Below are 27512 nucleotides of genomic sequence, written 5' to 3' on the forward strand. Positions count from 1 at the left end.
TTTGGGTCTGAGTCGGGCTGGAGGGTTGGCTGTGTGCTGAAGGCCAGTGAGCTGCCTGCTAATGGGGTTGGGCCACCCTGCGCTGCTCCCTGGAGGCTGGACAAGGCTGGGATTGTCTTCTGGCTCCTTTGTCTCCTGTTCCCTGGCCTGCTGGCAGGCCACTCTCCTCCCTCCCGTCGGCCTGGCTGGCAGGACACCCGGGCCTGCGGACCCACCTGCTCAGGAGCACCAGTCAAGCTCTGGTAAGGAAGCTCACCTGGGGCTGTCGCCATTCTAGGGAACTGGGACCAGCTCAGCCCCTCCCTCATCTCCAGGGCTACAGCACACTCTACACAGACCTCTAAACCCCAAGCAAGGGAAGGACCCCTAGGGCAGCTACAGCCCAGCCAGCATCCTGCTTTCCCACCCCTCCCCCAGGTCATGGCAGCACTCATGGGTCAGACCACCCCCATCCTACTGGACAAGGAATACCTTTGAGGTCTCAACCAGGGTTGTCTTTGGCCAGCTCAGTCCCTAGGTCAGGGTCAGAGAGCTCCCAAACCATTGGGGGACCCCGATTGATGGTGTGAGGCCCACTGTGAGCCGGTGAAGCTGGTGACAGGAAGGGGCGGGGTTAGGCTGTGGAGTTGCTGGAAAGTTTTGGCCCTGGGAGATGGGAGGAGTGTCCTCCCTCCTCCTAGGGTGGTTCCATCTGCCTAGCTGGCCCAGCCCCACCAATTGTGCCAAGGAATGTGCCTGGGACAGGCGGCCTGAGGCCGGCGGGCAGCAGAGCCACGGCCACCGGAGACATTGCACAGGTCTGGGGCTGAGGGGCTGGGGCTCAGGGACAGAGACCTGAATGTCCAGGGGCACAAGTGTCCTCAGAGAAGAGCCAGGCATCCCCCTAATTCTTGTCCCGGCATCTGGCCTCTCCAGATTCTGGGTGCTCAGCCTGCACACTGGGCCACTGGCTTTTGGTGCTGGTGGGTGGCTCGGGGTCTCTGCACTGACCTCCATGAGTTCGGCTTCCCCTGAGGGAACTGGAGGGCTGGGGGATGGGACTCGGACCGGGGCTGCTGAGACAGTATTCCAGCTGGGGCTGCGGCCCTTCTACTTTGTGCTGGGTTAAGGGGAAACTGAGTTAGGTTGGGGAGGGGTCAAGAAGGCTGGGCCCGCCCCCCTGGCCTGAAGGAAGCAGCTTGCAGCCAGCTATGCTGGCACTCCGTGACCAAGCCCAGCCTGGACCCGGTGATAAGAAGGAGTCTGTGGACCGCAGCAGACACCTGATTTCCTCCCCGCCACCCTCTGTCTCTAGGTCCACGTGGAGGTGCAGGCCACCATGCTCAGTCTCAAGCTACCCCAACTCCTTCAAGTCCACCAGGTTCCCCGGGTGAGGGGCCACACTGGCCGACTCCGACTCCCACTCCCCCGGGGGCGGCCTGGGACTGAGGTTCTCCTTCAGCAATCGGGGAAGTCCCTCCTGCAAGCTCGCTCTCATCCCTCCCATCCTGTCCTCTACGGAGCGGGCGGGTTTAGAATCCCCTCCCCCGAGCACCCTGTCTGACATGGTTTGGCCTTGGGGCCTTTGCGGCCTCCGGCGCTTTCTCTCCAGTCCCTCCTCTTAGCTCTCTCCCGGGGAGAGTGGACCGGCATGGTGACCCCCCTCCCCCCAGGTGTTCTGGGAGGACGGCATCGTGTCCGGCTACCGCCGCCCCACCAGCTCGGCCTTGGACTGCGTCCTCAGCTCCTTCCAGATGACCAACGAGACCGTCAACATCTGGACGCACTTCCTGCCCACCTGGTGAGGCGGCCATCCCGGCCGGCGCCCCGAGGGCGGGAGCGCGGGCGGCTGCGGGCGGAAGGCGGAAGCCGGAAGTTGCGGGACAGCGCGGCCGCCTGAGCACGTGCCGCTGCAGGTACTTCCTGTGGCGCCTGCTGGTGCTCGCGGGAGGCCCCGGCTTCCGGGCGGAGCCCTACCACTGGCCGCTGCTCGTCTTCCTGGGGCCCACCTGCCTCTACCCGTTCGCGTCGTGCTGCGCGCACACCTTCAGCTCCATGTCGCCCCGCGCGCGGCACATCTGCTACTTCCTGGACTACGGCGCGCTCAGCCTCTACAGCCTGGGTGAGGCGGGGGCGGGGCGGGGGCTGCTGGGGTGGGGGTTCTGGGCGAGGAGGGGGGCTGCAGGGGTGGGGGTTTGGGGGGGGAGGTGGCGCGCGGTATTGCGTCCGGAGCCAGCCCTCCGGGCCCCAGCTCCTGCCCCGCGCCCCCCCCCCAAGGTTGCGCCTTCCCCTACGCCGCCTACTCCATGCCGGCCTCCTGGCTGCACGGCCGCCTGCACCAGCTCTTTGTGCCCACCGCCGCACTCAACTCCCTCCTGTGCACCGGCCTCTCCTGTTACTCTCGGTGGGTTCGCGGCCAGTGCGGAGGGGGAGGGCGGAGGGACAGGGCAGGGCGCCGCCACCACGCTTGCACCTGGGATCGCTCTTGAGCAGCATTAAGAGCTATGGGACCGTTTATTGAGAATTCCTGTGTCGGAGCCTGTGCGCTAGCGCCGTACCTGCAGTTTCCCTTAATCCTCCCAGCCACCCGTTTCACAGATGGGGCCATTTACAGAGGGGTCATGTGTCACTAAGCCACATTGGCATTCCATCTTGGTCAGAGGCCTCCTGCCCCCTCCGACGCCCCCCTAGCACCAGGGTGGTGACCAGCCTTTCCCTCCCGCCTCCCAGGTTCCCGGAGCTGGAAAGCCCTGGGCTCAGTAAGATGCTCCGCACAGGCGCTTTCGCCTACCCCTTCCTGTTTGACAACCTCCCACTCTTCTATCGGGTAAGGGCGTAGGGCTCCTGGTCAGGCCCTCGTTTTCCTTGTCCTTTCGGTGCCCCTTCCAGTCCTGCCCCCTCCATCTCACCTCAGCCCTGCTGCCCACCCTCCAGGCCCGGCACCCAGCCTGGCTGTGCACCCCCTCTCCCCCCGCTAGATTCCAGACACAGGTCCATCTCCAGTCCCTCCCGCTCAGCCTGCTTTGTCTTTGCCAGCTGGGACTGTGCTGGGGCAGGGGCCACAGCTGTGGGCAAGAGGCGCTGAGCACCAGTCATGGCTACCACCTGTTGTGCGCGCTGCTCACTGGTTTTCTCTTCGCCTCTCACCTGCCTGAGCGGCTGGCACCGGGACGCTTTGACTACATCGGTGAGAGCAGGCCCCGCCCGGCCGAGGAGAGGGCAGGGGAGACAGCTGCCCAGAGCCCAGAGGTTGACCTGAGTGAATGGTGGCGATTGCAGCCAGAGACAGTGCCCTGGAGGGTCCAGGCCCACCCCCACGCCGCCGGTATCAGCCACATTGGTAGCTTGTATGCTGGGGGCATTGTGTTTTATGCACATCAGCTCATTCACTCCTTCTGGTAGCTCTTGGAACCAGGTTTTCTTATTCCTGCATTTAGGATAGTCGCAGGCCCAGGTGATGGGGTGACTTGCCATGGGTCAGAGAGTGAGTTGGGGCAGCCCTGGGGATGGGGATGTGCCCTCACCTGCCTGCCTTCCCCACAGGCCACAGCCACCAGCTCTTCCACATCTGTGCGGTGCTGGGCACCCACTTTCAGCTGGAAGCGGTGCTGGCCGATATGGAATCCCGCCAAGCCTGGCTGGCCACCCAGGAGCCCCCCCTGGGCCTGACGGGCACAGCGGCCACGCTGGGCTTGGCCGTGGCCGGGAACCTGCTCATCATTGCTGCCTTCACAGCCTCCCTGTTCCGGGCCCCTAGTACATGCCCCCTGCTGCAGGGTGGCCCGCTGGAGGGGGATTCTAACGCCAAGCAGCAGTGAGGGCCCATCTCAGCCTCCCTCCGAGGCCGGCAAAGGGGAGGAGCCCAGACCCAGACTGAAAGGGTGTGGGGCACATAGGAGCCTGGACCCAGAAGTGCCTGAGGGAGTACAAAGGAGGAAAGGACGAGGAGAGGCGCTGGGGCTGGCGGAGAGCAGGAGGGCCGTGAGGTGCTCTTGGGGGAAGCGCTGCGGACCTGGGAGGGGAGGTGTGTGTCGGGCTGGAGGGCCCCCCCTTCCCCGGCAGAGGCTGGGGCGGGAGGTGTCGGGGCCCTTCCACCTAGTCCCGTTTCTGGTGCTCCCTGAGAACTACCAGGACTAACCTAGGCCTACCCTGAGGGCTGTTAGCCAGGCCGGGAGGCCCCCTCTGGCCCTTCCCCCCTGGCCCTCTCCCCCACCGCCCGCAGTGCTGTGTGCTGGCAGCTCTTTGCCCGTGGTGACGCGTCTGTTCTGGTCACAGTCGTGTACTCAGGATGTCCAGCTTTGGGCATCTGGGTCTGTGAGGGTGTGTCATGGGTGGCGGGGAGGGTGCTGGGCCTGAGGGGGAATCCTAGTTAGACTTTAGAAAGCCAACTCAGTGCTCTGGAACGAGGCAGATACAAATAAAAAAGTAACAGGCGCCGGGAAGCACTTCTTGGGACTGAATGAGGTAAAACACGCTTGCCTCCCTCCCTCCCCCCCAGCACCTCCCCACCTTCCATAGACAGAGTCAGACGCCACCAATTTCTCTTCTGGAGTTTATTCTGGAGCAGCTGTGGGGCAGGGGGGCAGGGCAGGGCAGGGCAGGGGTTCTGAGAGGAGCCAGCAGGGGCCGCGCAGGGCCGCGGCTCTAGGCGACGCCGTAGAAGCGCCGGTAGGCCTCCTGGAAGCCGATGTGGTCAGCCAGTTCGTCGCAGTCCGGGTTGAGCTCACACACCTCCCTCTTGGGCTCCAGGGGGTCTGGGTAGGGGGCTGGGGCTCTGACAGCCAACACATGGCATCAGCCTCCACACACACTGCCCTCCACTCCCGCTGCCCCAGGGCCGCCCTGTCCTCCAGCCTCTCTCACCCCAGCCCGGGGTCCAGGTAGCGCCGCAGCCTCCTCACCACCTCACTGCCCTCCTGCTTGGACACGAAGGCTGTGGAGAGAGGGGCAGGGACCAGGTGAGTGTGAGTTTGGGGCGATAAGATGGGGGCAGAGAGGAGCCAGTAGGAAGGGGGAAATGGGACTGAGGGGGCCAGGGTGAAGGACCGGGTGATGTGGCACAAAGCCTGCCTCCTACCTGCTCCTCTGTCAGACTCTGCACCACGGGGCTTTGCATCTGCAAAAGAAAGGACCCAGTTCACCCCTGAAGCCCCCCTCCTCCCCTGCCTCTGGCAGTTTGCTCTCTCCCCTCTCCTTCCACAAGGGCAGGCAGGGCAGATGGACTGCGTCTGCGCTCCTGGAGGAGGAGGTTAGACAGCAAGGGGCTCCAGGGGAGGGTGGGGAGTGCTCCCTCCGCACTGGCTGGGCAGAGTGGGACTCACCCGTCTGGCTGGCGAGGCAGAGTGCGGCCAGGGCCAGCAGGGCGAGGAGCACGCTGGGCTTCATGGTCTCTCCGAGTGGCTCCGGGTCTCTGCTCAGACTCCGCTGTTCCCCCCAGCCTCCAGCGCCATTTATACTCTCTGGCTGCTGGTCATGGTGCGGGCGGGTCGCAGGGGACTCTGCCAGGGCCATTTGGGGTCATCCGCCCCAGATCTATAGGCCAAACCCCAAAGGATGTTGTGGTTGGAACCAGGGCAGCCTGGGCAGGCCCCTGGGCGTGGAGGAGGAGGGTGGGTGGTAACCTGAGACTGCCAGCCTCTGGATGCCCCCGTCCCTCCCTAAGGGGCCCACTCAGGCCCAGCGGTCCTGTCTCTTGGAGACCCAACCTCACAGCGGAACAGGCCAGGAGGGGTGCGGGGGGCCCAGAGAGGAAGGGGCCCAGAGGTCCAAAATAGATCAGAGCAGAACTGGCTGCAGCTCTCGAAGACTGATTGCCACTGTCAGCGTGGGCAGGAGCCAAACCCCAGGGAGGGAGTGCCCGTGATGGCCTCAGTCACCCTCGACACCGAAGGCAGGCCTGGTGTGGGGGCGGCTGTCTGGTCAGGCCCTGGGGGCCAGGACAGGAGATGGTCAGGTAGCACAGGGCCAAGAGCCAGCACGGGGGGCGCTGGGCATGAGGGCGAGGACAGCCCTCGGCAGGGCAGGCCAGGTGGTCAGTGGCAGGGCCCCTGAGGAGCAGGGAGATGAGCACAGCGGGCTCCCGACCCTCTGCTCCTCTTCCTGCCCTTGGGGGCTCCTCCTCTGAAAACCCCATCCCACCCTGAGCTCCGCTTCTGCCTCAGCTCAACCTGGAGAGGAGGGGGTGACCTCACTCACCTGACAGAACACACTATGGCTGGTGGAAGAGGATGGGGGGCAACTGGATGGTTGCAGGCTGCAGCTCCAGGGGGAGAAGAGCCGTGGGCTCAGTTTGGGGGTTGGAGGGGTGGCAAGCAGGGCCACCCGATCCACCTGATGACTTCCTGAGTCCCAGTGCTCCCAGGCAGACCCAGCCCAGCCTCCAGTTAGGGTGAGGCCCCTCCTTCCCCCGGTCTGGAGGCACCATCTTGCCTTGCTGAGCCCCTCCTGATGCTCTGTGGGCCCCGGGCGAGGGAAGCCTGAGAAACGAGGACTATGTGCCTGCTCTGTGCACACTCACCAGACGAGCGAGGCTGAGGCTCGGGTGAGCGCTCAGGCCCGTCCCTTGGTCAGGTTAACCCAGGCTCGCGGTGGACAGGGCTGTCAGGGACGCTCGGAAAGCTTGTCCCGGCCTCAGGACCTGGGCCCTGGTTCTGTGATAAGGAGCATCACTGCCCTCTGCACGTGCAGCCAGCCACCCCCCAAGACTGGGCCTTCGGTGAACTGCAGTGGAAGCCTCTCGGGGTCAGGACTTGGGAGCCCAGGAGGGGGTCTTGGCCCACAAGCGTCCCAGATGGCGGAAGCACCCCACAGATTACAGTGCAGCGGAGGAAGTTTATTTGCGGATGTGGAGACATGGCACGGCCTCAGCTGGCCAGCAAAGGGGCAATCAGTGGAGATTGGAAACAGATTTCCCGGCCAGGTCCTGGGGGGTAAGGCAGCGCAGGCCTGTGTGGTGTGGTGGGAGAGGCACGGTGTCTGAGTCCGGGGGGATCTGGCCAAGCATCCTCAAGCTGGAAGAAACAGGTTCCTCAGATGCAGTGGCAGTGGGGACGCTCACCCCTCGTCCCCCAGCAGATTCCATCATCGCTCAGGCCGAGGCAACACGGCAGCAGCTGTGCTCAGAGGCAGCTCCCTCACTCCGGCTCCCTCAGCATGGCCACCAGCTCCTTCTGTCCTCGGTGCAGGGCCTGCTGTCCATGGAGAGTAGAAATCGGGAGAGGGAAAACCCGAGTCCTTTCCATCTGCTGTCCTCACCTCCAGGCCTGCGCCCCCAATGACAAGGGCCTGGCTCATGCCAGGACCCGCAGGGCGTGGAAGGCAGTCCCTCCCCCGACTCTCAGCAGGTACTGGTCGCAGGCTGGTGCTTTGGCCACTTAGACTGGGCCTCCCCAGAACAAGAGCCCATCGTCAATAAGGGCCCCAAAGTGTCCCCACGTCTGACCCCTCTCGGTCTGCTTTCTTCTCTGCTGACGGGACAGGGTCCTGAGGGCAGGGCCAAAGCACTTACCTGCCAGGCCTGCCACTGCGCCTGGCCCTGCAGCTGCAGCTCCTCCACCTGCCTGCGCCCGGCCAGCACGGCCTCGGCCAGCTGCCTGTTCTCGGCCTCCTGCTTCTGCACCCGGCGCCGCAGGGCGTCCCGCTGCTGCAGGAGGCAGGGCCCCGTGGTGCTGCGCAGGTCTTTCTCTGGGACCCCACTCGGGCGCCTGGAGCGTGGCAAGGAGCACAGGGTAAGACGGCGGAGGACGTCTGGGATGAGGGTTCCACTTCCAGCTCTATAGTCAGTGATCCTCCCACCTCAAATTGGACTGGCTTTTAAGGTCTCTTCTGGGTTCCTCCTCACTTCTTAAGACCCAATCACGTCGCTCTGCTCCTGATGGAAACGCTAACCTCTGTCCCTCAGCTTTGGTGCCCAGGAATCCACCGCCCCTTCTCACGTCACCTGTGTCTTAGCCTTCCTACCAGTCCCCCACATTCTCCTCCTGCCCACGCAGTCCCCATCTCGAACACTCCAGAGGTAGAGGTGACTTCAGCCTTCCCTCTGCTGCTGACCATGTGCTCTGATGGAGCACTCACTCTAGCTGAGCTGGAGAGGTGGGGGTGGTGGCGGCGGGATGAGCCCTCCCAGAGGGAGAGAGGCCTGGGGAGGGTCCTGGGTGCCCAGAATGAGGAGACAGGTCAGTTCTGATAGGCACTGGGGTGGAAGCCATATAGATTCTTTTTAAGTTTGTTCAGTTTTAAAACCTAATTCTTCTAAGTATTAAGATCACAAAGCATAAAGACAATTGGAAAGCACAAAAAGGATATTTACTTCCTCTGGACTAGGAGTCCTGTTCAGGCAGGGGAGGGTGGGCGAGGCAGGAGCTCGGACCGTCCTGGTCTCACTGGCCTCGGCTCTCCCCTCCTTGTCCCAGAGCCCTGCCCTCTGTCCTGCACAGGAAATGCCAGGCAGCAGGGCTGCCCCTGAAATGTCAGCTCAGGAGAGGCAGGTCTTTTCTTTGTCCTGTTCTTTGTTGAATCTCTGGCACCTATTGGGTATATATAGTCCATGCTCCCTAAAATTTGTTGAACAAAAAAACCCCAAATGTCTGGGCCAGCCTAAGGAACATCAGTTTCCAAACCGATGGTTCTGCCTCCTCCACCCTCTCCTTTCACAGGCCAGGAAGGCTTCCCTCCGTCCGCCTCAAACCCCTGCACACGTACTTGCCCTGGGACTCTTCCCCAGAGGGGGCTCTGCTGCTCACTGATGGGCGTTGTGTGGTGTCCACCTGTCACAGGGTCCTCTCCCCGTGAGCCCAGAGCCTCATACCTATGGGTTCCTCATAAAAGCTCCCTCAAGCTTTGGCTGATGTTGCTCAATGGTTAAGTGTCAGCCTGGGCACATAAGGGTCATGGGTTCGATTCTGGTGCTTGTGTGCGGGAATCAGTGTTTCTCCCTCCCGTTCTTTTATTTTTATTTAATTATTATCTGTACATATTTTACCATTGTGCCCCCCCCCCCAAAAAAAAAACCAGTGGAAAAAACATCCTCGAATGAGGATTAAGAACAACAAAAAGCTTCAAGATGCTAAGCTGCTGCCCCTGCCTCTGAGCTCTCCCGTGGTCCTCCTCACCAGGCTGGCTCCTTCCGGCCTTTGCCTTCCTCCACAATGGTGTCCAAGGCAGTCAGGACAGCTTCCAGGTTCCCCTCTGCTTTGATTTCGGAGATTTCCTCCTGAAGAGAAGGAAGAAAGGGCAATAATGATACTAGGCTAACTGCATTTAGTATGACTTGGGCTAAATTCTGTTTCTTTACACATTCTATTTTTTCTACATGTGACTTTTACATTAAGGAAATAAAGATGGACCCTGGCCGGGTTGCTCAGTTGGGTGTAGTATCCTGATACACCAAGGTTGTGGCTGATGAATACATAAATAAAAACAAATCGATGTTTCTCTAAAATCAAAGGATAAAGTGGAAGACATTTAAAAAAAAAATATATTTTTACAGAGAGAAAGGGAGAGGGATAGAAACATCGATGAGAGAGGAACATTGATAAGCTGCCTCCTGCACACTCCCCACTGGGAACGTGCCCGCAACCAAGGTACCTGACCTTGACCAGAATCGAACCCGGGACCCTTCAGTCTGCAGGCTGACACTCTATCCATGAGCCAAACCGGTTTTGGCAAAGTGGAAGACATTTTTAAAAAGCCTGCAGTAAGCCCCTCTCCTGCCCACCTGAGCGCTGCAGGCCTTGCCGTTACCCCACATAAACGTGGATGCTCAAGAAGCCCATCCTGAGGTGTAGCCACAGGACATTTAATTCTCAACCTTTCTAATGCCGTGACCCTTTAATACAGTTCCTCATGTTGTGGTGACCCCCAGCCATAAAATTGTTTTCATTGCTACTTCATAACTTAGGCGATCCTGCTGCTGTAGAGCCTAAGACCATGGGAAAACACAGATATTTACGATTCATAACAGCAAAATTACAGTTACCAAATAGCAACGAAAATAATTTTGTGGGTGGAGGTCACCACAACACGAGGAACTGTATTAAGGGTCGCGGCATTGGGAAGGGTGAGAACCACTGCTCCAGAGAGAGAATGGGATCCTGTCCTTTTCTGTGTTTCCTCTGGGATGCAGTTCCAACTATTGGTTAGATGCTGCCTCTGTGCCAGGCATTGCACCAGGTGCTGGAGAAACAAAGAGTAAGACCCAGACATGCCCTCACTGAACTCCCAGGTCTAGTGGGCGGACAGCATGTAAACACAATAAAGATGTGGCATTAAGGTACCCGCACGTTTGAAGGGAGGGAAACTGCCCCTGCGGCCGGACAGCACGCTAGGGAGGACAGAAAACAGTGGAGGGTGGGGTCCCTGCCTCCAGGGCTGAGAGTCTGGGGCAGGGCCCAAGCCAGCAGTAGCGGCCGGGCTTCTTGTCACTCACCCTGATAGATGTCTGCAGCTGTGTTATGAACTTGTCATAGATTCGCTGTGTCATCTCAGGCTGCAGCTGGTAGAAGCGCTTATAGCAGTCGGAGAATCTCTGGTAGCTGGTGGGAGAGCGAGAAGGCAGAGGTGGGAGGGTCAGACACACCAGTCATCAGTCGTGGCTCTTGCCTGCCACCCCTTTTGTTTTTTAAACTGTCCTAAGCGTCAAATCACCAGTTTTTTAAAATTCCCACCGATCGCAGGCCCTGGCTGGGTAGCTCAGTTGGTTAGTGTCATCCTGATACACCAAGGCTGCAGATTTGATCTCTTGTCAGGACACATACAGGAATCACTGGCCTCTGGGATTCCAGGGCTGAGAGTTATCGTGGGAATCATCTGTACGTTGGGGGGTGCCCTAGCCAGTTTGGCTCAGTGGATAGAGTCTGCCCATGGACTAAAGGATCATGGACATGTATCTCGATTGCAGGCTTACTTCCTGGCCCTGGTTGGGGTATGTACATAATGCAACGTTAGGAGTACTTATACCTCAGAGACTGACAAACCCTGAAAGCCAGGGTTTTACTCTGAGAGCTGGTTGTAAGCATCCAAGAGTTCACCTCTTGGTAAGGGTGACGAACCTCTTGCCTTTTTGGCGGTACATATTTGATGTTCGTACACTTGGAGGCTAAACCTGGGTAACAAAAGGACAACACAAAGAACAGATGATGTGCGTCCTTTCAACCCTTAGCAGAATTCCAGACATCTTGTGTTTTTGTTAATTGATTTTTTTAGAGAGCGAGGGAGGGAGAAACATCCGATTGGTTGATTGGTTACCTCCCATACATGCCCCAACTTGTGAAGGAACCTACAACCCAAGTTTGTACCCCGACAGGGCATTGAGCCTGCAACCTTTTGCTGTGCAGGACGATGTTCCAACTGAGCCACACCAACTTGGGCGACATCTTGTTGTCTTGCTGCTGGCCCTACTCGCCACGCAGTCTGGCCACATGAAGGAATGTGGAGAGACACATGATGTCTGACCACGTGGGGCTGGAATCGAAACCAGGTCATTGTGGCTAGAAACGGATTTGGCTTGGATATGGGAGCTCTTGTTCCTCCCAGCCCACTCGACAGGCAGAGGGTTTGAGCTGGACACATCTCTCCGCAGCCCAAGCAGCTGGCAGGGGAGCGGGCCCAGCGAGGCCAGTGTCAGTAAGTACAGGAGGAAAGCCATTCCTTCCTTTGCCCCAGCTTTAAGATATAATTGACAATAGACTAAGATGTACAGAATAATGATCTGACTTACGTGTATTATGAAACAACACAATTAGTTAGCACCCTTTATCTTTTGTAATAAAGGAAAAAAGTAATAACTTGTGATGAGAACTCTTTTTTGTTTTGTTAATTCTCACCTGAAGATATTTATCCCATTGATTTCTAGAAATAGTGAAAGGAAGGGGGGAAGATAGAGAAAAATCTATGTGAGACACAATCATTGGTTGCCTCCTTCACGAGCCCCAGCTAGCGCTGGAGATTGAGCCTGCAACTAAGCTCTGTGCCCCTGATTGGAATCAAACCTGCGACCCTTCAGTCCTAGGGCGATGCTCTACCCACTGAGCCAGACTGGCTAGAGCAGGATCCGCTCTTAACAGCTTTCAAATCTACCATACAGCTGTGTTAACCAAAGTCGTCATGTTGTACATTAGATTCCTTGAACTTACCTTTTTTTTTAAACTTATAATGGGAAGCTTGTACATTGTGACTACCTTCATTTTCTCCTCCTTCCCCACCCCCCACCCCCCACCCAGTGATTCCTTTTTGAGAGCGAGCTCGCACTTGGGATGATGTGAATGCTGGTGCGAATTTCCTGAGAAAATGTCCTTGGGGCTCTGCAGGGTGCCCAGACAGTGTTGGATACGTGGTAGCACACAAGACGCTGCAGACCAGGCACCTGCCTGGCCCCAGACTGACCCACTCCCACCCTGGCAACCGCTCCCCCCCCAACCTGAACCCCAGGATACCAGGGTTTGGGTAAAAAGAATTCTACCACAACAGCCCCCCCTCCCCCCAGGCCTCTCTGCCAAGCCCCTCTGCCCTCTGCCGGCATGATCTCCCAGCCCTGGCCTCCCACGGGGCCCGGCGATGTGCTGGGTCAGTGCGCTGGCTCTGAAGACAGACTGCCTGGGTTCCAGTCCTGCCTCCTCCATTCATCAGCTGAGTCATCTCAGACAACTTATTTACCTCTACAAACCTCAGTTCCTCTGTCAAGTGGGGATAATACTGTGTTTATAACTCATAAAATTACTGTGAGGGTTAAACAAGGTTACATATCTAAGTAGCACAATTCACAGCACACAAACGCTGCATGTAAGCCACAATTACTATTATTAGTCTCCAAAGAACAGTCCTCACCCTCTCCTCCCCCGCAGAAGACAAGTGCTTAGTAAAATACAACCTGATTACAATTGTATGTGCAGAAACCAACCCAGCTGCAGGAAGAGCAGACTGGCCCCACTAGAGAGAAAACATTAAATTGTGGCCCCTCCTAAAAAGGGCTAATTCATCATCCATAAAAGTAAACTTAAAAACCGGTATTTACCCAGTTTCAAAACAGAAATGACTATATTAACTGATTTTAACATTTATTTTTTTCCCTCTTAAATACTTATGTAATATTTGAGACATGTCTGTCTTTTTAACTCACTTTGTCAGCGTTTATTGCATTTTTTAAAAACTCACTATAAATTGAATTTTCACTAAGTTTAACTTTAAAAATTTGACTTCAAAATATTTCAGCCCAGAATCAAGCTCTGGTGATTTGTCCATGCGTTATATACGCAGAGAGATTGTGCGGAATGGAAAGACAAGAGATATACACAAGTAAAAATGCGCTCCTGTAGTGCTCAGGGGCCCTGGCTTACACTTCCCATAGTATAACAACTTGCTTGTTGCCCAACTGAAGGCCTATTTCACAGACTGTCCACCAGAGGGCAGTGAGGGACTGGCGCCTCAAGCTAGCGATGGACGGAAATTCATACCCTCCACCCTCTGCACAGCTGCTCTTTTCATTAAATGTTTCTCTTGTCTTTTTCCCTCTCCCCTTTCTCATCCTTTGTACAGTAGGCAGCCCCAGGACTGAGGAAGAAAAAGCAGAAAAAACAAACAGAAATGTCCCTCAATGAAAATAAGAAGTCATTGATTTATGATGAAGACTGTACTTAAAAATGTCATTTGGGAACCAAGATAAATGTCTGTACTGTACTCGCCTGCCACCCACAACCACATCAAAATTGTTCCAGGATTCCAGAGCAGAGTATAGAAACTGAGGCAGGAAAGTTAAAACAAGGCCAAACCGAGTGGGCAATTTGCAGCCAGCTTGTAACTAACAATCCATTATCTTCCCCAGCTGAGGACACAGCCAATGGTAAAAAACAGCCGGAACCGGTTTGGCTCGGTGGCTAGAGCATCAGCGCACTGAGGGTTCCCAGGGTTGAGGGCATGCACCTTGGTTGCGGGCACATCCCCAGTAGGAGGTGTGCAGGAGGCAGCTGGTCGATGTTTCTGACTCTCTATCCTTCTCTGTAAAAAAAAAATAAAATTTATTTTAAAAAAACACCACCACCTCCCTCATGAGAGAATGCAGAAAGGCAAGGGGCAAGGAGGAAGGGGAAAAAGGACCATTTTACTCTAAGCAGAGAAGCCAGCAGTCTCAAGGCTTGGTAAGATAAAAATTGCCAGGTGCTTTTCAAGAATCTATACCAAAATAGAGCAATTTTGAAGCCTATTGACAGGAGGGTATAAAACGCCTCAGACCCCCACCCAACTTGCTCGTCAGTTAGTTGAGAACCCATCTGTGCTTCATAAGTCATATATGTGTTTGCTTGCTTTGCTTTTCCTTTTTCCAATAAAGATGCATGCTTTAATAAACTGGTTTTTCACAACGCAATCAGGGTCTCCTATAAATTCATTTATATGAGAATCAAGGTGGGGACAGCCTTCTCCTGGCTCAGGAGGCTGTCTTGTCCAGTAATACCTCTCGGGTGTCAATGAGAGGTGTCTATAACAGAATTACAACTAAAATACAGAACTATCATTCAAAACCACCTGAAAGCTGGTTGAATGGGAGGTCTACAACTAGAAGTAAAAAAGAAAGCGCCTTGAGAATGGTAGGAAGGGTGAAAGCAGGAACAGGCTGGTCTGATACCCACGTGTGCCAGTTATCTTAGTCAGGAGGGAGATCGTCTCTGCAGAGGCTGTTCATGAGGAGCAAGGGGCCCCAGCCCCACACCAGACCCCAAGCTCAGGTTCCCAGAGCTGGGAAGAAAAGTCCCCACAACTATGGGGATTGAAGCTGAGTGACACGAGGACTGTGGAGAACCAGGTGTTCCAATTTAAAGGGCCAATGCACAAACTTAGAACTTGAACTCGCAGCACCAGGCAGCTTTGAGGGACGCAAGGTCATTGCTCCTGTACTAGGACTTCCCCTGTTGCAGGGCTGACTGGCAGCCATAGCTGAGCACACTGGAGCACACTGTTTGCTCTGCCCCGGTGATTCCCTGAGACCTGCCCCATCCAATTCCCAGTCCCACTAAAGCTGTCTGCAGCAGTTTTTCTATACGAATGGCCTGTCCTGGCTCAAGCTTCAGCCTGCTAAAGTCTGTCCAACAAGCTGTAGCTGGTGACAACATGCCCAAAACTATCAACAAAAGGCCTAAGATCCAGCTCAGTGACTGGGAAAGCTGAGCCACTGGGCCCTACTACACAAGGAAACTACCAGTTTCAGGAGACACAGCAGCCCAGGCTCTAGCTATGGGCATAGCCACGGCCCAGTGTGAAGACGTACAAACAGGAAACAGTCTGAGCGCTGGCTGGAGCCGGGTGTTACTCTAAGGACTGCACAGAGTAACTCATCTTTAAAATAACTTTCCCTTTAAAATGTTATGTTTGTTTATACTGATCTTAGGAAGGGGGGGTCATTGATGTGCATGCACCCCACACACACATACGTCCTGATGCAGAACAACCTGCGCATGTGTCCCACCAGAATTAAACTGGTAACCTTTCAGTGCACAGGACGACGCTCAGTCAAATGAGCCACACCCTCCAGGGATGGAGTAACTAATTTAAACCTCACTGACTTTATGAGGTGGGTTCTATAATCATCATCCCACTTTGAGAAGAGAAAGCTGAGGCAGAGAGCAGCTTGCCCGAGGCCATGCAGCTGGGACATGGTGGAGCCATCTGGCTCTGGCTCAGGTGCCCTTTGCCGCCATGGCACGCAGCAAGCAAGGGAGGGCCAGACACAGTCTGGACTGTATCGTGACGGAAGGAGCTAGAAAAGGGTTCTAAGTAGGGTTGGAACTTCAGATGCTTTCCTCAGACTGCTGTGTGAGGATGGATTCAAGCAGCACTGGTGACAGTGATGGCAGACTCAGCAAAGCAGACACTGGGGGTAGAGAGTAGAGTGGAAACATGAAGAACAGAATTAGCATGATGGAGCTGAAGCTGCAAACCACAGTCTGATGAGTCATACCCACTTCAGAAATGAATCAGCACGCACCATCTGCACATTCAAAGAAAGATATTTCTGAGGCAATTATTTAGAATTATTTATATATTTAACGACTCCTTTTCCTGTGAAGAACTGTTTTCTGTGAACACCAATAGTCTTTGCCACTAGTTTAAAACTACCGGGGGAAGGGGGAGGGGAGGGGAGGAGGAAGAGGGGAGGCTAAAGAGAAGTCAAAATGACTTAACAATTATTTGAGGAAAGGCCCAAACCTATGAGGAAATCAATGACATGCAAATTCAAACAATAATAAAATATCTCTTTCACAACTTCAGAATAGCAAATGTTAGAATGGTGGGTGCCCAGTGATGATGGGGATGTAGGAGAGATAGGAATGACGTTTCTGGAAAGCAGTTTGAGAAAATGCAGGTGGACCCAGTGATTCCTTTCATTACAGACCTCAGATATGCGAGGACTGCTCCCTGAGGGGATGGACAAGGACACTCACCTGGTGTAATCTGTCGAGGCAAAGTGTCCATAAGAGGCAGTAAGGACTGGATGCTTCTCATGGAATGATCAGTAGTGTTGAAAAGCTTTGAACCATATGCACTTACAGGACATGGTTAGATGGTTTTAAAAAATGGTGTTGACTGTTAGTAGGAATGCAGACTGGTATAGCCATTATGGAATATATTATGGAGTTTCCTAAAAATATTAAATGTAGAACTGCTGTTTGACCCAGTGATCCCACTTCTAGGACTAGATCCAAAGAAACCCAAAACACCATCATAAAGAATGCATGCACCCTTATGTTCATGCAGCACGATTTACAATAGCTAAGATCTGGAAACAGCCGAGACCGGTTTGGCTCAATGGATAGAGCGTCGGCTTGGGGACTCAAGGGTCCCGGGTTCGATTCCAGTCAAGGGCATGTACCTTGGTTGCGGGCATATCCCCAGTAGGGGGTGTGCAAGAGGCAGCTGATCGATGACTCTCTCTAATCGATGTTTCTAACTCCCTATCTCTCTCCCTTCCTCTCTGTACAAAATCAATAAAATATATTAAAAAAAAAAAAAAGATCTGGAAACAGCCAAGTGCCCACCAGATGAGTGGATCAAAATGCTACAGTATATTTATGCCATGGAATATTATGCAGCAGTAAAAAAAGAATCTCTTACCATTTGAGATAGCATGGAGGGACCTGGAGAGTATCACACTAAGTGAAATAAGTCAGAGAAAGATAAGTATCACATGATCTCACTCATATGTTATTTTAATTAACAAAATAAACTGATGAACAGAGTGGATCCAGAGACGTGGAAGCATGGACAGTGTGTGGCACCTTGGAGGGAAGGTGGGGGAGGGCAGGTGGGTAGGTGGGAGGTCATCAACCAAAGACCTTGTATGCATGTATGCACAACCCATGGACACAGGTAACAGAGTGGTGAAGGCCTGGCTGGAGGGGGAAACGAGAAAAAGGGGACATATATAATATTTTCAACGATATATTTTTTAAATAATTTTTTAATGGTGTTGACCCTATAGTGCCCTTCAAATTAGATGTGTGTTTAGTGTGTGTTATATAATTTGTGGTTCCTTTACCCAACATGCCTACTCCAACTTTTTTTCTCTAATCAATGACATCCTGGGATCCAACGTATAAATCTAGTATTGCATATCTTGTGCATAATAATTCTAAAGGAGATTACTTTGTTATTATCTCGATACATATCAGAATAGTGCACACTGCCATTTAATATTAAGTCTACTAATGAATGCAGCCAACTATCCAAGTTCACACCAACTAAAACACAAAATAAACCCTGCACAGTGAAAAAAAAAGTGTTAAGTGAAAAAAGATATATAGCACAATTATTCATATAAACTTAATACACAAAACAACACATTGTACAAGAAAACAAACATAATCAAATGTCACTTCACTGCACTCACACTAATCCTTCCCCACTTCTATTCCTTTACTATTTTTCTTTATTGCACTAGAATGTCTACTCCATGAGAGCAACAACCATCTGTCTTAATCACTTATATCTCCAGCTTCTAGAACAGAGCCTGGGACATTGCAGGTTGTTGATAAATATTTGTACATGAATAAATGAAGAACATACAGTCAAAAGAAAAGAAGCAGGGCCTATGGGGAAGGGAGATGAGGGAAAAAACGAGTAGGGAAATATCAAAGGAGGAATCTTGCCTGCACATATAATAGTGTCATAAATGGTCTGTAAAAATAATTATTTTATCAAATTCAATACTGTTGAAATTAGACCCTGAATGATAAGGAAGTCACCTGTCTGTCCAGCCTCCTGATTTTTTTTTTTTTAAATATATTTTATTGATTTTTTTACAGAGAGGAAGGGAGAGGGATATAGAATTAGAAACATCTATGAGAGAGAAACATCGGCCAGCTGCCTCCTGCACACCCCCTACTGGGGATGTGCCTGCAACCAAGGTACATGCCCTTGACCGGAATCGAATCTGGGACCTTTCAGTCCGTAGGGGTCTTCAAACTTCTCTCATTATGAGAATCACCTGGTGGAAGTGTTAAAACACAGATTCCTGATAGCACTTCTTATAGTTGGGATCCGGGAATCTGTGTTTTAACAACTCCACCAGGTGATTCTCATAATGAGAGAAGTTTGAAGACCCCTGGTATAGACCGACGCTCTATCAACTGAGCCAAACCCTTTCGGCGAGCCTCCTGATTTTAATCTCCCTCTGATCATTATGTTGTAGCCAACCAGTTCCTAGAATGCCCTGACCATCTTGGGGCCTTTGCACAAGCTGTACCCTTTGCCTATACACTTCTCTAGCTCTTTCTCTCACTGTTCCAGTTCCAGTTTAATGTCACTTCCTCAGAGTGGGCTCCCCTAACCAGCCTGGCTAGTGCATTCCTTTCTCCCAAGTTGCTCTTATCACATCACCTGTTATCACATTACCTTACCAACCTCTGTGATTATTTTGTTTACTGAATGTCTCTACCCACTGAACATAAGCTCTAATATGGGCCCTGTCAGCTTCACCAACACCTTGACAACACTTGGCAGAAGAGGCACACAAATATTTCTCAGTGGTTGAGTTGACCTATGAACCCAGGAAGTCATGGTTCAATTCCTGGTCAGGGCACGTGCCCTGGTTGTGGGATGGACCCCGTTGGGGGTGTGTGTGTGTGTGTGTGTGTGTGCAGGAGGCAGCCGATCGATGATGTTTCTCTCTATCCCTCTCCCTTCTTCTCTCCAAAAAAATCAATAAAAGATATTTTAAAAATGTATTTCTCAGTGAATCAATGTGTGAAGAAGTGGATAAATGAAAGGAGGGAGGGAAGAGCTCGAGGGAAGGTATTAGGAGAAGACAGGATTGGGAGAAGGTGGGAGTATTTTTTAAAAGATTTTTAAAACTGAATTTTAGAGAGAAAGGGGAAGGGAACCACTGATCCGCTCCCTCCTGCACATCCTTAACGGGAATCAAACCCACAACCCTTCCCTGCAGGCGAGGGCGCTAACGGACCGCCTAACACCTGCCAGGGCTCAGCTGGTTTCCTGATGAGACCAGAGAGAAGTGGGACCAACAGGGCCGGATGGAGAACAAACCGCTGTAAGTAACAAGTGTTTCCTCGTCAACGTGCCGAGTGGTGGGATCACGGGCAACTCAGCGTCCAATATCGTTACAATACTGTTCATAGGAATTAAAAATCAAGACAGGAAAACGATTCTGTAACACATTTGGTTCTCACAACCACGCAGGGAAGGCATTCTTCCCAGAACTACAACTCTAAGGCTTCCTATGTGGCAGGCATATCCAAGCGCCTTTCGTGCACTTAGTTCTCAAAACTATCGCTGAGAAAGGCCCAACTGTTGCCATTTTCCCGAGAGCGGAGGTCTTGGTTCTAACTCCGAAGCCCGTCTTTCCTCCCGGCCCTGAAGTTCGGGTCGGAACCAGCCGGTGCCGTTCCCGGTCAGCACCCATCACGTGAGCCGCTCTCGCCCGGCCCGCCCGCCGGCCAGTGACCCCCACCCGGGGCCCACGTGACCGCCGTTTGCGGACCCGGCCCCCCGGGACCCACCTTCCGGCGCCCAGACTCGCTCCTGTTCGCCTCCCACCCGTCAACCTCTTGTGAGATTGGCCCTCCTTCCACTCCCTTCACCTTACCTCCCAGCGGCGACCAGCTTCTGGAGAAAAGTATCCACTGTGGTGTCGAGAAGCTTTACCCTCGAAATGGCAGCGTCAGGGTACCCGGGTTCGGGGGACGACCCCTCAGGCCCTTTTTCCTCACAGCCGCTGCCAACACTGGCGCTGCTTGCTTCGGCCATGTTAAACTGGAACCGCCAAATATAACGGCCCGGATGTCCCGCCCACCGAAGCCCCCGATTGGCCGCTCCCGGCATTGGGCGCGTCCGATTGGAAGTAGCGGAATGTCCATCACCGAGTCGCCGACGGGGGCGGGGAAACTGCCGGAAGCTGAGGGTGGTGCACAGGTGAGGACGGTGTAGCGCGCTTTAGTCCTTATCCACAGGCCGGTAAAATAAGCGCCAGCCAAAAGCTTAGGGCTTAATACAAACTTTTAATTACACTTCAAAGACTTCGTACAATGCAACAGTGAATGAATGTCCGCAGTTAATATTCACAAGAGTCCACTTTATCAAATGTTAACCGCATCTATTTTCATTCCCGATCCCTCAGTACTCCCATCAGGTTCCTGTCTTGCCTGGCCTCCGAAGTTTCTTCCAGTTTTGGCTACGGGACCGGCACATCAAAACTTCCAGCTGGCCCGTTCTATGGTCCTGGGAAAGCGGAAACCCTCTGTCCCAGTACCACCAAGACATGTTTTATTCAAACCCAATTAAGGAAGTAGGGGGCTGGGGTTCCATTCACTAAAAACAAACTCATCCTTTGAAACTTGAGTGCGTGTGTGTGTGTGTGTGTGTGTGTGTGTGTGTGAGAGAGAGAGAGAGAGAGAGAGAGAGAGAGAGAGAGAGAGAATGGGTAAATGGCTATGAAATACTGTACAATAAATCAGAAGGAAAGAAGTCTGGGAAGGAGAAACATCCTAAGGCATGAGAGGCAGGAGACTACCCCCTGTTCATGATACTTTACCCACTTTGCCACAGTGGGGACAACTTTCTAGGGAGGGGAAGGTGTGGGGATGAAAAACAATCTCCAAAAGGGTCACTAGAGTGACTTTAAAGAGAGGAGGCTGTCCTCACTGGTGTTGCTCAGTGGTTTGAGTGTCGGCCTGTGCACCAGAGTCTCGAGTTTGTTCCTAGTAGAGGACACAGTCAAGGACAAGTACCTGGGCTGCAGGTTTAATCTCCAAGCCTGTTGGGGTGGGTGCAGGAGGCAACCAACTGATGTGTCTCAACAATGTTTCTCTCTCTCTCTCTCTCTCTCTCTCTCTCTCTCTCTCTCTCTCCCCTCCCCAAACCCCCCCAAGAAAAAAAAATCAATGGAACAAAAGAGAAAAAGAAGGCTGGCTTCTATTATGTTGGTGGTTCTTAAGGTAAAGGGGTGACTGAGGGGCAGGAAGATTCACAATGATCTGTGGGCCTAACCGTTTGGATGACCATTTGTGGGTAGGAAGGAATCTTGACAAAGTGCAAGAAAAAGCAAACTAAAATAAGGGAAAATAACCCTCAAGGATAAAAGACCAAGATGGGCAGTGACAGAGGTGAAGGTAGAAAAATGTGTTTTTCAGATTATGATCTGGCCAGGGTGACAGAATGTGGGGCAGCTGTAAGAAACAGCAAAGCTTCAAAGGGTAGCTAGCACCTTTCAAATTGGCACCATGGCCCTTCCCAGGGGGCGGGGCCAATAAGAAGGTCTAAAGCACATGTGTCAAACACAAGGCCCGCGGGCCAAATCCGTCCCGCCAGGCCTTGCAATGTGGCCCGCACCGCGCTGTCATCACTGCACTCCGCTGCGTTTCCATCACAATGACAGTTTATGACTGTTCAGTAAACCATTCGGCCCACGATTTAGGCTGGATTTTAGATTTTGGCCCCTTCTCTGATTGAGTTCGACACCCCTAGTCTAAAGGATCGTCCTGGCCAAATGTCTCAGGTAGAAGTGCAGGGTTCGATGTGCCTTCTTCTCATCCTTTTTGCTGCACCTCTCTCACCTGCCACACAGGCTCGGTAGACAAGGTAGGATGAGGAGGGAAGGAACGCTCGTCACTTAGCTCCTGAGAGCATCAGCAGATAATCTCGGCAGTATCAGGCTGGTATGTGTGGTCCTGGTGTTGGGTGACTTCTTGACTCTCTTCCAGGCATCCCTCTAGAGCAGCAGTCGCCAACCTTTCGGGCCTCGCGGGCCAGCAGTGGTCCGCGAACCACTGGCCGCTCTAGCGGGTGCCATAACTGGGATGACTTCACATTGTGGAGAAGAAAACACAAACAGTTCCATGTTTCAGAAACTAAGACAACATTCGTTTCCATGAGTCATGATTGGGATATGTATGTATTATACCTGCCTGGGGCTGAGAACTACACTGCCCTCTCCTAGGCCTGGCTCAGCTGGTCTGGGAGATGGGCTGGGGCACACATCCCTCCTGTTCCTTTCCAAGCCAGCTACCCTCTCAATCTGACTTCTCAGGGTAGTGCTCCACGTCCCGTGTGTCCCCGACAGCCCAATCTACTTAGAATTGTGCCTAGCACTGTAGTCACCTGGGCCAGGGGAAGCCAGCGGCTTGTGAGTCCTGGGACTGCAGGGACTGAAGGGACACGGAAGGGATAGGGAACTTATAAGTACCGTGCGCTAACCGATTGCACACTGGAGCTCCGGGATAGGGAACTGAGATTGAAGGAAAAGCTACATTATATTTTTCTGAGGAAAGGGAGGGCTCCGACTGCAGGATTGGATAGGTGCTTTAGTAGGACAAAGACAGTCACCTGGTTCACGGATGTTAAAACAATATAAACACACAAAATAAAGTATTAACATTTCTCCCAATCTAATAACTCCAAAGAGGATGAGCACTCTGAAGCTTTCGCTGTTACTCCTCCCTGTGCAAACGTGCCTGGCACCTTGCCCCAGCGGCAGGAAAAAGCAGAGTAGTCTGGTGGGCAAATCAGTCCCAAAATAAAAACAAGCCTAAGCGACGAAGCAGGAAAAGGCGGCAACTGCTTGGAATCTGGGCTGACGGCCCAAGTGGAAGAAAAAGTGGCAGTTAGCAAGCTCAATGTACAGCTCTTACCGGGATCTCAGGGACCCGGATGGAAAGGGAAGCTAAAAGCAGGGGTAACGGGAGGGATAGAGTGGGACTGGTGCGGAGGGTGGGTTTCCTCAGGGCAGGACTGAGGACAGGGACTGAGTGAGGGAGCCAGTTTGGGAAGAAAACTAGCTAATGGGGCAGGAGATGCCGGTGTGGAGCCTCTTCAGCAAGAGCAGTTCAAAGTGTCCGTTCCTGCCCCCTAGAGGGCACCTGGCCCAGGGCAGGGCTAGGCATGTGGTAGGGGCGCTCAGAGAGGGTGCTCTCCTCCCTGCTCTGTCCCCTTCCCAGAGCAGCGTGGGAAACGGCAGGCTTCTCTCCCGCACGGGTTACCAGTGTCTCGAGTCCACCAGCTCGGGTCGGAGGCTCAGTTTCTTGAGGCTCTCATAGCCTACCACAATGACAATGGTAGAGGGCGTGGCTGAGATGATTCTGGCCGAGAGCCCCTTCATGAGGCCCCAAGGCCCCTCTTCCGCCATCAGCTGTCTGAAGGTCAGGATAATGGAGCTCTTGCCCTCAACCTGGAAAAGTCAACACAGTGGAGGGTCACGGTCTGCAGCCAAAGCTCCTCGGCCCATTCTCCCTCTGCCTTAGGCAAGACTGACTTTGAATTCTGCTCCCCAATTTACTGACAGCATAACCTCAGTAGTTTAACTCTGCACTCCAGTTTCCTTGAATATAAAACGGTGATAGTCCCTATGCCCGGTGGTGGTTCTGAGCGGTAAACAAAAGGTTACTTGTAAAAGTTGGGCACAGGACCGGGCAGACAGGAAGTGTTCAATGAGCATTAGTCATTAATGTCATTAGATAAACTACACAGCTATGAGCCTTTGGACTGGGTGCTTCTCTCTGGTCTCGAGGCTGGATTAAGTCACCTCCAAGGTCCTCTGCAGCTCTGCCAGTCTGTGATTTTGACTCTGATCATCTCAATCCCTCTGAAATCCCATGGCTAGAGTCTTCCCCTCTAACTCTGTTGTCTCCCAGGCATCTACCTTCCCTATCACATTGGAAACCTGGAGACTTTTCTTTCTCAACAGTCCTGCCCCCTTCCCCTTCCCCTATATCCTGCCACCAAACTATATCTTTAGATATCACCCACTCAGACCCTCAGCCAAGACAGGCCAGGTGCACTCCTTGCTATACCTCCTCCTGCACTGTATGACCTTCACAAGGTGGACCCATCTATGGCTAAGAGCATCTACCCACTCGCCCTGCCTCCTTTAACACCCTTCTCCACACTCCCGTCTTCCTCTCAGTCCTCTCATCTGACCACCACTGCTACCCTAACCCTCACTTATCCTTGGTCATGTCAAGGGCTTTTAAGCCAAATCTCTGGCCTCATAAGGACTTTGTCTCCTCTGGCCTGATAGCACCTCCAAGTAGAGACCTGTCCTTTCCCTGGATTTCCTTGTGGAACACCCAGGACAAGGCTCAGGAGAGAATGAAGATAGAACCATGTACTTATTACTTACAAACTAATTAGATGCCAACATACTCATTTTCAAAAGTGTGTGGTAGGGGAGGGCATTCTTTCTTAAGATAAAAATACCTAGATTTTCCCAGACAAGAATAAAGGAGTTCATCACAAAGGCAAAAAAGGACCCAGCAATTCCACTTCTGGGTATTTATTGGAAGAAACCCAAAACACTAATTTGGAAAGACACATACATCCCTACGTTAACTGAAGCATTATTTACAATGGCCAAGTTATGGAAGCAACCTAAGTGTCCATCGACTGACGAATGGATAAAGAAGATGTTGTACATACATACAATGGAATATTACTCAACTAAAAAAGAACGGAACTTTGCCATTTTCAACAACATGAATGGACTTAGAAGGCATTATATTAAATGAAATAAGTCAGAGAAAGACAAATACTATACGATTTCACTTTTGTGTGGAATCTAAAACAATAAATGAACCAAACAGACTCATAGAGACAGAGAATATTTTTTTTAAATCTTCACCCAAGGATATTTTTTCCATTAATTTTTAGACGAAGTGGAAGGGAAGGGGAGAGAGAGAGAAACATTGATGTGAGAGAGACACATAGATTGGTTGCCTCCCACACTTGCCCTGACAGGGGCCAGGGATTGAGCCTGCGACTGAGATACATGCCCTTGATTGGAATCGAACCCGGGACTGTTCAGTCCGAGGGCTGACAATCCAACCACTGAGCCAAACTGGCTTGGGTTACAGATGAGAGGGGGTTAGGGTGAAAAGGGGGAAGGGATTAACATGTAGAAATTGCCGGTTAGAAAAACAGTGCCAGGATGTAAAGTACAGCAAGGGAATATGGATGGTGTCAGGTGAGTACTAGACTTAGCTGTGGGATAATCACTTTGTAATTTATACAAATGTCTAATCATTATGTTGTACACCTGAAACTAATACAATATTGTGTGTCAACTGTAACTGAAAAATAAAAAAGGATTTAAAAAAAAAAAATACACCTAGATTTACCAGCCACCTCCATCCCAACATCCTGGTATTAGGGAAGCTAACTGCACTCCCAACCTATTATGGATATTTTTCTTCTCTCCCCTCCTCAGCTTGCCTCTTAAGCTATCCAAATCAGATAGTAAAACCTTCTATTCTCTTGACTTAAAGTTTTATACAGCAAAACCTGCCATTTATATTTTATATGTCATTATTCAAATTTTATTTCCTTGGAGTAGGTACTGTGAAATTGTTTTTGAGCTGACTGAAGACAGGAACTATAACTGCAGCACAGCACTACCAAGGGCTTTGCCAGTGTTTCTGCTGAGTCCACACAGTACAATCTGTGAAACCTACAAGAATAGTCACTCTCGCCCTGGCTGGTGTGGCTGAGCAGGTTGGAGTGTCCTTCCGCACATAAAAAGATTGTGGGTTCAATTCCCAATTAGGGCACATATCCAGGTTGCAGGTTCAATCCCTGGTCGGGTCATATATGGGAGGCAACTGATTAATGTTTCTCACATCAACATTTCTCTCTCCCTTCCCCTCTCTCTAAAATCAATAAAAACATATCATCTGGTGAGCACAAAAGGGGGGAAAAAGAACAATTTCACTGCTTGTAGAGAGCTCACAGAGAGAAACCAAACAGACCTAGGAAATGAACTGAAATCGGTATTTCTAAATGCAGGTAAGGAAAAGGTGGTTGTAGGAGATGCTAATGGGATAAAAGGCTGTAAGAAACCAGCAAGAATTCCTAGAGGCATGGGCAAGTAAAGGAATAGAAGCATGCGAGCTAGCAGACAGGATGAGAAAAACATTCTAGTTGCTTCAAAGTGCTCAGCTGGTTTCTGTAAATGAAAAATCATAACCCAAGAGATGCTGGCTGAACTACACAGCCATGACCGCAAGAGGTCAGGGGAAGGCTGGAGGGCCTCAAGATCACACTTCTAATGGGCAGTGTGGGAGGAGGGCCGGGTGGAGGCTGGTCTTACCTGCACTCGGGTTCGGATGACGTCCATGGGGTTGGTGAGGATGGAGGCGGTAGCTGCAGCCAGGGGCCCTGAGATGGCTTGAAACACAATGTGAGGGCACTCCTTAGGACAGAGCGACGAGAGCTGCTCTGGAATGGAGGAAAAGACAACGCTGTAAGACATGAGGTGCCACCGTCTGCCCTCACACTGCTTCTACCAACTGGCCCAATGATGTCAAACCTTCCATCCTCAGCCACCTCGGAGCCCCCCATCCACATAACCACCACCTTCTTTTCTCTCTGCTTCCTTCTGAACCAACCAAACATTATAAATCTGAGGCTCCATCCAGAAGTCATCTTGGTTATGTCCTCTGAAGAGGGAAATTTCAAAACCTCTTTGCTTGCTGACTCCTTCCATCTGATGGACAGAAATCCTGATATAACAATCTTAGGCCTGTGTTCTGCTTCGTCCAACCCACAGGCTAGAAACGCACCCACTACATATCTTCTAGTCTAGGCACCGAATAGCTGGTTGGATACATTAAAAGCTGGTGCTTTTCCGGTGGTGACGACCTCCGCAAGACAATATGCCTCTCGCTAAGGACCTCCTCCATCCCTCTCCGGAAGAGGAGAAGAGGAAACATAAGAAGAAGCACCTGGTGCAGAGCCCCGATTCCTACTTCATGGATGTCAAATGCCCAGGCTGCTATAAAATCACCACCGTCTTCAGCCACGCACACACGGTAGTTTTGTGTGTTGGTTGCTCCGCTGTTCTCTGTCAGCCAGCAGGAGGAAAAGCAAGGCTCACAGAAGGATGCTCCTTCCGAAGGAAGCAGCACTAAAAGCACCTCAAATCAAGATGAGTGGGGCCGAAACCGGTTTGGCTCAGTGGTAGAGTGTCGGTCTGCGGACTGGAAGGTCCCAGGTTCGATTCCGGTCAAGGGCATGTACGTTGGTTGCGGGCACATCCCCGGTGGGGG

General features: G+C 52.4%; 5 protein-coding genes across 12 annotated transcripts in view; 2 read left to right on the forward strand and 3 right to left on the reverse strand.

Annotated features, from left to right (window-relative positions):
- The first annotated feature begins 46 nt into the window (after positions 1-46).
- On the forward strand, positions 47-4411 carry PAQR6 (progestin and adipoQ receptor family member 6). 5 transcript variants are annotated; one of them, XM_045583298.1, is made up of 8 exons: positions 162-242; positions 1295-1369; positions 1653-1780; positions 1896-2101; positions 2257-2383; positions 2710-2806; positions 3016-3166; positions 3523-4411. In XM_045583298.1, the coding sequence occupies exons 2-8, from the start codon at positions 1319-1321 to the stop codon at positions 3795-3797; spliced, it is 1035 nt and encodes a 344-aa protein (XP_045439254.1). In that variant the 5' UTR covers positions 162-242; positions 1295-1318; the 3' UTR covers positions 3798-4411. The 5 variants fall into 5 exon arrangements, with proteins under 5 accessions (XP_045439250.1, XP_045439254.1, XP_045439253.1 ...); XM_045583297.1 differs by lacking the exon at positions 162-242 and adding an exon at positions 644-797 and having other exon boundaries at positions 2031-2101; XM_045583295.1 differs by lacking the exon at positions 162-242 and adding an exon at positions 646-797.
- Positions 4412-4553: 142 nt separating this feature from the next.
- LOC118721427 (bone gamma-carboxyglutamate protein) lies at positions 4554-5436 on the reverse strand. The gene is made up of 4 exons (XM_036442404.1): positions 5301-5436; positions 5057-5095; positions 4843-4912; positions 4554-4753 (listed from the first exon to the last, which is right to left on the reverse strand). Exons 1-4 carry the CDS (start codon positions 5362-5364, stop codon positions 4624-4626), a joined length of 303 nt encoding a protein of 100 aa, XP_036298297.1. The 5' UTR covers positions 5365-5436; the 3' UTR covers positions 4554-4623.
- A 1354-nt stretch (positions 5437-6790) lies between these two features.
- LOC118721426 (polyamine-modulated factor 1) lies at positions 6791-21313 on the reverse strand. The gene is made up of 5 exons (XM_036442403.2): positions 20066-21313; positions 10406-10511; positions 9090-9190; positions 7487-7682; positions 6791-7166 (listed from the first exon to the last, which is right to left on the reverse strand). The coding sequence occupies exons 1-5, from the start codon at positions 20299-20301 to the stop codon at positions 7113-7115; spliced, it is 693 nt and encodes a 230-aa protein (XP_036298296.1). The 5' UTR covers positions 20302-21313; the 3' UTR covers positions 6791-7112.
- The window catches only part of SLC25A44 (solute carrier family 25 member 44), a 31697-nt gene continuing 13273 nt past the window's right edge, over positions 9089-27512 (reverse strand). For 2 of the 4 annotated variants that reach the window (XM_036442401.2, XM_045583299.1), the window contains exons 3-4: positions 26555-26682; positions 22709-23641 (exon numbers count right to left, since the gene is read on the reverse strand). In XM_036442401.2, the coding sequence (XP_036298294.1) occupies positions 23450-23641; positions 26555-26682 (320 nt within the window). In that variant the 3' untranslated portion in view covers positions 22709-23449. Of the gene's footprint in view, positions 9191-15745; positions 15953-22708; positions 23642-26554; positions 26683-27512 lie in introns of those variants that run through there. The other 2 variants (XR_006741981.1, XM_045583300.1) reach the window with 2 other exon arrangements.
- On the forward strand, positions 27064-27409 carry LOC118721428 (40S ribosomal protein S27-like). Its single transcript, XM_036442406.2, has one exon. It carries the CDS (start codon positions 27120-27122, stop codon positions 27372-27374), a length of 255 nt encoding a protein of 84 aa, XP_036298299.1. The 5' UTR covers positions 27064-27119; the 3' UTR covers positions 27375-27409.

This window comes from Pipistrellus kuhlii, unplaced genomic scaffold (genome assembly GCF_014108245.1).
Source record: "Pipistrellus kuhlii isolate mPipKuh1 unplaced genomic scaffold, mPipKuh1.p scaffold_m20_p_18, whole genome shotgun sequence".
Taxonomy (NCBI): Eukaryota; Metazoa; Chordata; class Mammalia; order Chiroptera; family Vespertilionidae; genus Pipistrellus; species Pipistrellus kuhlii.

Excerpts from the sequence above, each read along its gene's own strand:
- LOC118721426 (XM_036442403.2), bottom strand. The coding sequence starts at position 20,301 with ATGCCGGGAGCGGCCAATCGGGGGCTTCGGTGGGCGGGACATCCGGGC. Across the intron at positions 7,683-9,089 it reads GGCCGGAAGGAGCCAGCCTG|GCGCCCGAGTGGGGTCCCAG; the intron begins GTGAGGAGGACC and ends GCCACGCTCCAG. Across the intron at positions 7,167-7,486 it reads CGCAGTGGCAGGCCTGGCAG|GCCCTGCACCGAGGACAGAA; the intron begins GTAAGTGCTTTG and ends CATGGACAGCAG.
- LOC118721428 (XM_036442406.2), top strand. The coding sequence starts at position 27,120 with ATGCCTCTCGCTAAGGACCTCCTCCATCCCTCTCCGGAAGAGGAGAAG.
- LOC118721427 (XM_036442404.1), bottom strand. The coding sequence starts at position 5,364 with ATGAAGCCCAGCGTGCTCCTCGCCCTGCTGGCCCTGGCCGCACTCTGC. Across the intron at positions 5,096-5,300 it reads CTGCCTCGCCAGCCAGACGG|ATGCAAAGCCCCGTGGTGCA; the intron begins GTGAGTCCCACT and ends TTTCTTTTGCAG. Across the intron at positions 4,913-5,056 it reads AGAGTCTGACAGAGGAGCAG|CCTTCGTGTCCAAGCAGGAG; the intron begins GTAGGAGGCAGG and ends CTCTCTCCACAG.
- PAQR6 (XM_045583294.1), top strand. The coding sequence starts at position 62 with ATGGGGTTGGGCCACCCTGCGCTGCTCCCTGGAGGCTGGACAAGGCTG. Across the intron at positions 1,370-1,652 it reads AAGTCCACCAGGTTCCCCGG|GTGTTCTGGGAGGACGGCAT; the intron begins GTGAGGGGCCAC and ends CCCTCCCCCCAG. Across the intron at positions 1,781-1,895 it reads ACGCACTTCCTGCCCACCTG|GTACTTCCTGTGGCGCCTGC; the intron begins GTGAGGCGGCCA and ends GTGCCGCTGCAG.